At 37.9% G+C, this 11,445-nt stretch overlaps 1 protein-coding gene across 1 annotated transcript; it reads right to left on the reverse strand.

Annotated features, from left to right (window-relative positions):
- Positions 1 to 552: 552 nt before the first annotated feature.
- LOC133530043 (zinc finger protein 62 homolog) lies at positions 553 to 11,350 on the reverse strand. Its single transcript, XM_061867853.1, has 9 exons — positions 10,874 to 11,350; positions 10,321 to 10,443; positions 8,585 to 9,577; positions 7,694 to 7,878; positions 6,271 to 6,378; positions 5,436 to 5,654; positions 2,997 to 3,108; positions 1,261 to 1,362; positions 553 to 790 (listed from the first exon to the last, which is right to left on the reverse strand). Exons 1-9 carry the CDS (start codon positions 11,000 to 11,002, stop codon positions 614 to 616), a joined length of 2,148 nt encoding a protein of 715 aa, XP_061723837.1. The 5' UTR covers positions 11,003 to 11,350; the 3' UTR covers positions 553 to 613.
- Positions 11,351 to 11,445: the final 95 nt, after the last annotated feature.

Below are 11,445 nucleotides of genomic sequence, written 5' to 3' on the forward strand. Positions count from 1 at the left end.
GTAAATACTTAATAATATTTGTCAGTTCACATTTTACTTTTTAAGTTTATGTAGATTATCACCTATACACCACCATATTACAATAAATAGTTATACCCGAGCAAAGCTCGGTCGCTCAGGTACTTGTCTTAATGAGAGTAAGAGAGAAAGATTCCCGCAATGGGGTTGGCAACTGTCAAAGGTTTGCATAGATAGCGCCATCATAGCTTGCCCCTGTCTCTAGTTTAGTTCTATGAGATTTGGCTTAAAGTACTGGAATCCAGGTCACAAAATTCGAAAAAAAAAACAAGAATTTGACACAATTCTAGGGATTGACAGGGCAAGCTATGATGGCGCCATCTGTTTAATACTTCGACCGGCCAACCCCATTTGCGAAATTCGATTTTCACGGTAGGCCCCCTGTTTACAAACGTCGAAATGCCGGGACGTGCCCCGTGCCCCTAGCCAGCAGTGTATTCAAAGTTGAATGAGAATTTCGCTTCACTCGCTCGTTAGCTTACGCCCTTTATTCGGTTGGTTTTCCGTGTATGCCTCGGCAATAAAACAACTTAGTAACTTAAAAACTTTATTTTTATTTGTTCACTAATTTTGTAATCTACACAGTTTTAGCCTACTACTTCACTGCCAACACAATCGTCCCATCAGTCCCAACGCTGGCGTCCACATTATGGTGCTTGGCCAGATGCATGCGCAGCGTGTACGGCTGCGTGAACGCGGCCTGGCATTCTGTACATTTGTACGGCCGTTCGCCTGTGTGCGTGTTCATGTGGAACTGTAGGCTACTGTTGGTCTGAAAAGAGTAATTTTGCAAGTTAATTTTATTAATATGCCTTACCCGACAGCGCAACGCAAAGGAGGGCAATGTGTTTATCAGTCTATATATGCTTGTTCCTCTGTGGCACCAAACTTGACGTCCCTATGCATGCACGACTACAGATAAGATAATGACTTAAATTTTGACAACCCTAAATAGCCGAAAGGGATAGTGCTATACATTAGAAAGGGACAGCATGATTCGTCCCTGAACCGCTGTCAAGCTCTGGTTTTGTAGGAAGTGTCATTTCTATACGATACCTAGTACTATTATTTCTTCTGTGACCAAACGTGTGGGCCGATTTTGATGATTCTTACGTCAATTGATTTGTCCTAATTGCCCGAGTGTCAGTAAATAAATTAAGTAGGTATACAGTACGTAACCAAACATAAGGCAAAGAAACGTACCACACAATTGTTGGATCATAAATATGATATCTTTCTTACCATAAACGTGTGCCCGCATACGTTGCACGCGTGATTCCTTGGACGTTTTATATTATTGTGCATATCCAAATGTCGTTGCAGCGCCATTTTCTTGCACAAGTACTGAAATAGATAAACATAGGTTAATATTAAAGCTTAAAAACAACCAAAAATATGTACCTACACACTACCTTAAGCCAGGGATAATTGATCCATGACACGTGTCTCCAGCGGCATGTCTAAGGGCATGTCTAATATGTCATCTGTTAGTCGACATATGTTTGCAAAATTTCAGCTCAATCGAAAACCGGGAAGTGGGTCAAATTTAGCTTCCAAGATTTGACCCACACAATACATTATGATATTTATGATACAAGTGTGAATAGTAGGAAATTTTTAAATCGACACGATATGTGAATTACCTTTTCGCATGTGTATTATACAACAATTTACAGTACATATGGCCCTTTAAATTTTCGACATACGCACGTATAGTGCGAGTTACCGCACTAGGGCGGTAAAGTAGCACCTTATGTACTGTTAACATACATCCTAAATGAGCAAGTTAAATAAAATCTTATAAAAAGGCACAGAGATTAAAAAGAAGTAGATAGCGCTGTATGGCGCCGTGTGTTTTGTGGTGTGGTAAATAGGGAATATTACGCGAAACTCTGCGTAGGGGGCACCACTACCACAATCCGAAAGACAACCGCCAAACAAGAATATCGAATTTCCGTTATCTAACCTCTCTATCACTCTTGCATATTCGAGCGATGAAGAGGCAGTTACCCAATTTCGACTTTCGCGTTTCCCGGTAGGCCCTTTGTAAACAAAGCCTTGATACATCAATGTCATATTTTATTATCTGTGAAAACTTATCAAAAAACAGTTTAAGGCGCAGCGCAGTATGTATAAGTTACAGTATGTATAAGGGCTAGTGCTGCACTCTGGCGGCAAAACATTGCAGTAATACTCCCTATTGTTAAATGTCAACTTTTGGTAACAACCCGGTCCGAGCCATTCCAGCGCTGGGTACTGGCGGCCTTGTAGTGGGTAGTGACCCTGCCTATGAAGCTGATGGCCCCGGGTTCAAATCCTGGTAAGGGCATTTATTCGTGTGATGAGCATGGATATTTGTTCCTGAGTCATGGGTGTTTTCTATGAATTTAAGTATTTATCAATAGTTATATATTATATATATCGTTGTCTATATAGTCTGTTCTTTTATTCCGTAGAAATAATGTGACCAGCTTAAAACAAATAGTGCTGATTTTTGATTTCGGTTTGTGAATAACCGATAAATATTAAATTAATTTTAGATCCAAAATAAACAAATAATGAAATCTACTCACTACATGATATGAAGTAAACAATAAATAAAATCTACTCACTACTAATCCACTCAAACATTTAAAAATTGCATTATGAGCTTCGATTTGACTGGTACTTAATCTTACAATAAAATCGCTAAATATTAGAAATATTGTGTTTAGACCTGGATACAAACTTTCTACATGCCTCAAAATTGTGTTACATGCCTATATAAGTAACTTCCAATAGTTTATTTTTGGTTAGCACCGGTTGTAGCACATCACTATTTATAAGTCGTAAAAGATCAGCAACACATGAACACCCTCAACACAAGCCTTATTGAGCTTACTGTGGGACTTATTGTTAGTCAATTTGTGTAATAATGTCCTGTAATATTTATTTATTATTATTTATTTATATTTTGGTTTTAAACGAGGTATGCTTACCTTGCCACAGATATGACAGCGGAATTCGCTTATGCCTGCGTGGATGATGTCTGTATGACGCTTAAGATAGATTTTCTTGGTCAGAACCTTGTCGCATTGTGGACACGGGAACCTGCGAAAAGTATATTGATGAATACATTAATTTAAAATAGTTCAGAATAGTCATTTTAATAAGTTTTTGGCAAAAATTTCATTTTTGGTACAAGCTTTTAGCGCTGACTGTACTTTTTTTCCACAGGCAACTAATACTCATCGAGACAATTCTAAAAACCCCAAACACAATTAGGTTAGGTACGTTGTTTTATCACAGAGTTCCTATGGCCACTTCCTGCCTCCATCATCAGATCAGCGCGATGGTACCATAATATTTGCATTGTCACCCCACTTACATATGTATGCAAATTTTCAGCTTCGTCGCAAACCGGGAAGTGGTTCAAATTTTACCAGTACATAGGTACATTGCAAGTTAGTAAAAATTGATAAAAATCGAATTATGAGGTAATTTTCAGAACTCGAGTACGCAAAACCCAGCTCGGAGCTTTGAATATAACTTTTTTTTTCATACTATATCGGTGGCAAACAAGCATACGGCCCGCCTGATGGTAAGCAGTATACGTAGCCTATGTACGCCTGCAACTCCAGAGGAGTTACATGCGCGTTGCCGACCCTAACCCCCTCCCACCCCTCGTTGAGCACTGGCAACCTTACTCACCGGCAGGAACAACACTATGAGTAGGGTCTAGTGTTATTTGACTTATTTGGCTGCGATTTTCTGTAAGGTGGAGGTACTTCCCCAGTTGGGCTCTGCTCTAAATCTGGAATGACATCCGCTGTGCTGTGCCCTACCATACAAAGCGAGATGACATTCACAATGCCCATACCTCTCTTGTGGACGTAGTTTAAGGACGTACCCGGGTCCGACTGTAACTATAACCTAAATATACAAAATACCGCTATTTAAAAAGTTGTGATTGTCATGTCAATAAAAATATTGATGAACTGTAGACGGCAGCACAGAAGCTTTCATTCATTGGCGCAAAGCAGTCAATTTTCCATTTTTAGTTTTAAGCCACTAGATGGCAGACCTTACTATGCGAAATAAAGCCAACGTGAAGTGTAGGGGGCAACCCCAGCTTAGAAGCGTTGTTTTGGCTTTCAATAGGGAATTACTCGAAACTCTGCGTAGGGGGCGCCACTACCACAATCCATCACAATCTGAGGGTCTACTGTGAAACAAGAAAATCGAAATTTCGTTATCTAACCTCTCTATCACTCTTGCATATTTGAGCGATGAAGAGGCAGATAACTAAATGTCGATTTTCGCGTTTCTCGGGAAGCCCTTTATAAACAAACCGCCTCGATGCATCAATGTCATATTTTACTAGATAGTAACAACAATACAGACACAAACAATTTCTGAGCATCAGCATAGAGAAATAAGAAGTAATAGAGTGCTCACTCCATACATCAGTTTTGGTACCAAAATGATTATTATATCCGCAATCGACATCTAGCATCAAGTAGCGGAACTCTCAGTACTGCTACTCGACAATAGATGTCGCGGCAAATAAAAAGTCTAATGCTCAACGATTTTCAGGTAATATATAACCATAGTAAGTGCAGGAGTTGAAAATAGGGTTCCGGTTTTTTGTTTTTGTTTGCCGCGATATCTATTGTCGAGTAGCAGTACTGAGAGTTTCGCTACTCGATGCTAGATGTCGACTGCGTATATAATAATCATTTTGGTATCAAAACTGATGAAATGAAATGAAAATTATTTATTTCATAAATGTTGGGTACACATATGACAAACAAGGTTGGGTCTTCCTAGTAGGTAAGAGATACCTGTGTCAGGAAGTCCCGCTACTCCATAATAAACAGTGGTTGTTTGTAACAGTTGTAACTATTTAATTACTTATCTATAACTTAAAAACTAGAAGTACTTATTACTCATTACGACGATAGAGCAGTTGTAGTAATAATAGCCTTACGGCTAAATAGGAACCTGTAGTTGGGTGCGTCTGTGTGTGCGTGATAGTGATTGTGAGATTGTGTATTTGTGTGCATGGCTGTGTGTGCGTGTGCGCGTGTGTGTGTGTGTGTGTGTGTGTGTGTGTGTGTGTGTGTGTGTGTGTGTGTGTGTGTGTGTGCGCGTGTGTGTGTGTGTGTGTGGGCGCGCGTGTTTGTGTGTCTGTGCGCGCGTGTGCGTGTGTGTGTGCGTGTAAATGTTTAACTAATGTTACAATTTCATTTTATGTTATGTACTTGCTTAAATAAAGAATATTATACAGAATTACAGTTTGTTTTATTTAGCATAGATTTACAATTAGTTAAGGGCAAAATTAAGTAGAAGATGTATGGAGTGAGCACTCTATTAGTTCGTAATTCTCTATGGCATGATTCCTGTGATTATTCTAGTTGACATAACATATCACTTACCGCTTTTTAGGTATCCCGGAATGACAATTACGGAAATGAGCCTGGAAACCCTCAATCCTCCTAAAGGTGACGTCACACACGGCGCAGTATCGCCGCTCGACCGGCTCAGGCGTCTGATGGGTTTGTCTATCGTGCTCTAATAGGGATTTGCGGTCGGAATATGAGTTCGGGCAGTGAGGGCATTGATGTTGTCGCAGTATGTTTGGCATGTGAGTTTCTCTGCAAATATTTTTTTTGGCAAAAATTACGTTTTTGATACAAGGTTTTATCGCTGACTGTACTTACTTTTCTTTCAATCGGCATCATCGAATTATGTTACGGTGTTTTGTCACAATTTTTCTATGGTCATCTCTTGTGTCCATCATCAGATCAGCTCGATGGTACCATAATATTACATATGTATGTGAAGTTTCAGCTCAATCAAGTAATTGGAAGTGGGTCTAATTTAGCTTGCGAAATTTGACCCGAACAACCATATTACGAAATAAGTTTTTGGCTAAAAAATCATTATTGGTACGAGCTTTTATCGCTGACTATTTTCTTTTCACATGCAACTAATATTCATCGAGACAATTCTAACAACCCCAAACACAATTGGGTTGTGTTGTTTTATCACAGAGTTCCCATGGCCACCTTCTGTCTCTATCATCAGATCAGCTCTATGTCACCCAATTTACATTTTATGCAAAATTTCAGCTCAATCGGAAATCGGGAAGTGGGTCAAATATAGCTTCCAAGATTTGACCCACAACACTCACAAAATAACATACATACTAAAGCTTGTGAAAACTAATATTGCAAGTGAAATAAAAGCTTGTAAAATAGCTGTTCTTACTCGATATGGAACTCCATCGTTTTCTTTGACTTCCTGCGTATTTCACATATATCACATATTAATTGTTTGTGAATTTCGTTCCAGTGTCGTTGGCAATCTTCTTTTTTCCTGAAATAGGAATAGGTTTTCTCTGTAAATAGTTCAGTTTGATGTAAGTGCGCAAGGTATAAAATAGGGAGTATTACTGCAATGTTCTGCCGCCAGAGACCAGCACTAGCCCCTATCGTAAACCATAGAGTAACTTATACATACTGTGCCTTAAACGGTTTTTTGACGATTTTTGACAGATAAAAAATATGACATTGATGCTTCAAGGCGGTTTGATTACAAAGGGCCTACTTGGAAACGAACATCGAAATTTAGTTACCTGCCAAAGAGATTAAATAAATAAAAACTATTTTCTTGTTTCGCAGTAGATCCACAGGTTGTGATGGATTGTGGTAGTGGCGCCCGATACGCAGAGTTTCGCGAAATTTTCCCTATTCTCATACAAACTCTACGTCCTCGCACCTCCACCATGTAACTTCAAAGGTAGAATTCAAATACCTGGGTAGAACTAGTCTATAGAACTATTTGAAGGTCCAACGGATTTTCGACTATATCTGTGAACAACATTAGAAGTCAAATAAAAGATAAACGGCCTCCACCATTTTCAGCTAGTCGGCCAGAGGTGTCGTGCCATGGGTGGCCATTTATCTATTGTTTGACTTGTAATCTATTGCTCATAGAGAGTCGACAATCCGCTGAACCTTCAAGATAGTTCTAACAACCTTTTATTACCGTGTTTTGTTGTAAACCTAACAATTTATTTATTAAGCAACTGATCCCATATGATTTTATCTTCATTCAATCAACTTTCTGTGTTAGATTTAAATAGGTATCGAATATGTTAAAAAATAACCAGTACTGTATAGGAATATAAAATATTATAATAGTCATCTACAGTTTCTCTGTTCTATTAGTAGCCTCTTTTCTCGGAACCATACGATGGCATTAACCCGGCACCCGGGAGGATAGAGTCACCTTCCCTGTTCTCCACTGGAGTAATTTCTTCCCGGCGCGTCTACGTCGCACATCTCAGTAGGCCGGGATGATGGAGTGGCGAAGTTCGGGAAGAGACTCAGTTCTGCGGGATATAACACGGAGCCCTTACCCAGGGTTACGGGTGAAGACCTTAACGGCGGTGGAGAAGGCAGTCTTCTGTACGGCGCATATTTGGGGGAGGAGGCAACAGATTCGGAGTAATGTAGGCAACAGTAAATTTCAACCTAAACTAGTCAGCAACTCAATTGTCACTGCTGTAGATCAAGTCGAGAGGAAGCTATAAATGCTGGGCAAGTTATAGTTTCACAGTTGTGTCCCAGGAGATGCAGTGCTTGTGGAGAGGTCTACAGTAATGTTGGAGTAACAACTAATAACTTACCAAAAAGGCTTCCTGCTCCATTCACACCCATTGCACAAAAACCGACGTACATGGAATTCGTTCATATGTGCGACTATGTGTTCTCTCCGCATCATTCTGGCGCAGACATCGCAACGCCAGACGGAATTCTGCGGCAGGACTAAGGCTGGGTTGTTGAAATTTGTATTGTTAAAGTGTTCAGGATGCTAAAAGGGGATAGAAAGTTAGAAACCTCTTAAGTCTTATTAAACGTCCAGCTTTAATATTGGTCATAGCCTCCTCTTCTTCTTCCTCGCGTTGTCCCGGCATATTGCCACGGCTCATGGGAGCCTGGGGTCCGCTTGACAACTAATCCCAAGATTTGGCGTAGGTACTAGTTTTTACGAAAGCGACTGCCATCTGACCTTCCAACCCAGAGGGTAAACTGGGCCTGGTTGGGATTAGTCCGGTTTCCTCACGATGTTTTCCTTCACCGAAAAGCGACTGGTAAATATCAAATGATATTTCGTACATAAGTTCCGAAAACTTTGGTCATAGCCTACTATAAGACCTATTATACATTATAGTGAAGGAAATATGGTTGATTTTATCTTGTTTTAAAATCGTCTGAAACAAGAAATGCAACTATATATGTTAGAAAAGAAACGGCCGTCTTTATATTGCGTTGACTTGGAAATTTCATTTTTTCACTGATCAAAGGGGTATTTGAAGGCAGAGTATTTGATATTCATTTAAGATTGATACCTCCACGCGGTTCTGAGAAAGAGCTCTTGACAGCCGGGCAACAAATTGATCCTATAACGGTTCCGTTTTTGCCGAATGAGGTACGAGTACGAAGCCCTTTAAAAAAAACTAGAAATAAACCAGCCGTCCATTTATAGCATGTACATAATTGTCATTGTCAATACTTACAGTTTTTTTATGATTTCGTAATGCATGTCCCTTCAAATTTATAAGAAGCTGAAATGTCACACCGCATATACTACATTTATGGATTCTGTGTTTATCAACAATTGCATCATCTTTTTCTAAGGTGCTCTTTAAATCTTGCTCATTCATTTCGATTTCTTGAAAATATGGCAAAACCTCTTCTATCTTTTTATATTTCGTATTTAATTTCCTAAATTTTAAGGTATGTTTTTTCTTCTTTGCTCCTGTTTTTTTCTGTACATTATTAGTATTATGGCCTTCTAATTTGATATTTGTGTGTAACTCTGGCTGTTTTTCTTTTTTTACTTGTGTTTCAAATTCATAATGTTTTAAATCAGCTCTGGCATCTTGATTGTCTGAGTCAATATCATCCTCTTCTACTTCTAATTTTGTTTTATTATCAATATTTGAAGATCTCAGCACTTTTATTTCAGATTTATTTTTACCATGTTTAATTGTGTGTTTTACAATTTTTACTGAAAATGTTTGTGCTGTATTAACTTGTCTTCTTTTTGGTGTAACCTTTTTGGTATCAACTATTTTTTGTGATTCCTGTTTCAGTTTTAGTATTGCAGTATTATTTATTTCTTTAGTTATCTTTGGTCCTGGATCTTGTACATTTTGTCGTACAGTTTTTCGTAAAATTTCTCTGGTATCAGTTTTGGTTTTTGTCATTTCTTCAGAGGAAATGTAAATATCTTCAGCTTCAAAATTCTCATTATCATCACTATCATGTTCAGATTTAATATTATTTTCAAAAATATCATGCAGAATGACTTTAACAGTTTTTAGATTTTTAACATCACTTTTTGTTACTTCAGTTTTGTATTTTGTGGGTACAATAACTTTATCATGGTCTACAGCTGACCTTGGTTCATAAAAAATTGGTAATTCAGGTGGTGTGCTTTCTTCAAAAACAGCATCATATTCAAAGTGTCGATGGACAGAAAGAGAAGACAGGGTAGGTTTTGTTGGCTGAAATTATTAATACATTTTAGGAGATTTAAATACTCTATGGAAGATCTTAGACTGTTTACTGGCAGAGGTTATTTCTTACTTTTCTGCCCTAGGTATGTAATAGAGCATGAACAATAGGGTTGTTCCCTGTGTTTAAAATAAATAATTTCACACGATGGCAGAAATAAATTTTCAAGGTAATTATTAGAAAAACGTAGTGAGCAGATATTTTTTCACACAATTTCTATTTAATCAATCGGATAGAACTAAAAAAAAAGGTGACTTGACCGTGACGTCACAGTTCAGTTTCATATAAGTTTCATAGTGGCTAATCGATTTGACAGTTCGAAAAAAGAAACTGATTTAACTAGTAGAAAACCCTATTGTACAAGTACAAGTTCTTTGCATTATAATATGAGATAGAAAGCCAATGTTTTGCGAATGCAAATGTGCGCAGGTTGAGCCTTGTTTCATCGACTCGAGTAGGGCAGGGCGCCAAACTGTTTTCCAGTAATGCATTTTGACCAGCAGACACATCTCAAACTAAGATTACATATGTTTTATGTACTAAACGTAGATTTTTATCTCATTAGGAATTATATTAACGACTACATAAACCCTAACATTCATATTCACATTCGGGCATTTGCATCCTGGACATTCGTGACATCCCTGGTGGTGACTATGTATAATTGTAACATCTTGTTTGACACGATAAATAATAAACAACTTCTTATTCAAATCATAAATGAAGTACTTACTAAAAGTTGTAAGGAGTCTTGCAGAATCATATGTGCTTTCTGCACCTGTGCCCCGAACCCACTTGTCTTCCGCAGCAGAGCCATACACTCCCAACACAAAGCTATGTGCTCCATAAGATCCAACTGAAGTAACAAATATTTAAATTTAAAAAAAATATTTTTTTCCAAATCAAATCCCAAAAATCTGATGAACAATAACTCCATGTCACAGAAATGAAAATGCTAAGGTGGTCTGGCAGTGTAACGGTCAAAGATAGAGTCAGGAACGAGCATATAAGGGGAACTTTGAAAGTAGCATGTATCATTGACAAACTCCAGTAAAAACTTGGACATAGAATGATCACTTGCACCTCTATTTTAATGCCAGCTTACTGGACATACTGGACGTAGTAGTACGTCACTTTATTGTAGAAAAATACACGACTCCCACAAACTGTAAACTAACAGATTATGATTTCTTTAAAGTCACAGGCTGTTAGCATCGGGTCCCAGTAAAGGATAGCTTTAAATCATCCTCTCACGTATGAGCAGTATGAGAGACAACTTTACTTACTTCGTGAATTTGGTCTTTGGTCAAAAGAGATAGATACACGGCGGTTTCCACAGTAGACAGCCTCCTGTTTGAACTGAGGCAGCCGCGGCATATTTCTAGATCTTCGGGCTCCAGTTTTATGTCAGACATGCTTCCCTTTGTTTAGCAAATAAATAACAAATAGATCACATTCAATATATAAGTGTTATAAGATTCACGATTCTAAAATATTGTCTACATTATAAGGAATACGCAAATTTTTAATTAAGTAAATGTAGAGAGAATTGACAGATATTTATAAAAATATCATTTAAATTTCTAATAGGTATTCAAGCAATCGAGCGCATCTTGATGTATCTTATCAATTCTTATCTTGGCAATAGTGTCAATTTGACAAATGCAACATGCGTTCATAAATTAGTAGTGATTACATTGTGTACATGTAATGTACAGTTCGTATTTAATGAGCTTTTCTTTTGTAATCTATAAAACTGATATAGAAATACTTTTCAGTGTGTGAGATATATAAAATGTGCATCACTAGAGAGTATGTAACTATTTATTGACAATAACAATATACATAATGGATATAT

The sequence above is a fragment of the Cydia pomonella genome, chromosome 22 (genome assembly GCF_033807575.1).
Source record: "Cydia pomonella isolate Wapato2018A chromosome 22, ilCydPomo1, whole genome shotgun sequence".
NCBI lineage: Eukaryota > Metazoa > Arthropoda > Insecta > Lepidoptera > Tortricidae > Cydia > Cydia pomonella.

What these genes read in the sequence shown, in the direction of transcription:
- LOC133530043 (XM_061867853.1), bottom strand. Translation starts at nt 11,002, where the DNA reads ATGTCTGACATAAAACTGGAGCCCGAAGATCTAGAAATATGCCGCGGC. An exon ending in CCAAAGACCAAATTCACGAA is followed by an intron (nt 10,444 to 10,873) that starts GTAAGTAAAGTT and finishes TTGTTACTTCAG; the next exon opens with TTGGATCTTATGGAGCACAT. An exon ending in TGGAGCAGGAAGCCTTTTTG is followed by an intron (nt 6,379 to 7,693) that starts GTAAGTTATTAG and finishes TTCCTATTTCAG; the next exon opens with GAAAAAAGAAGATTGCCAAC.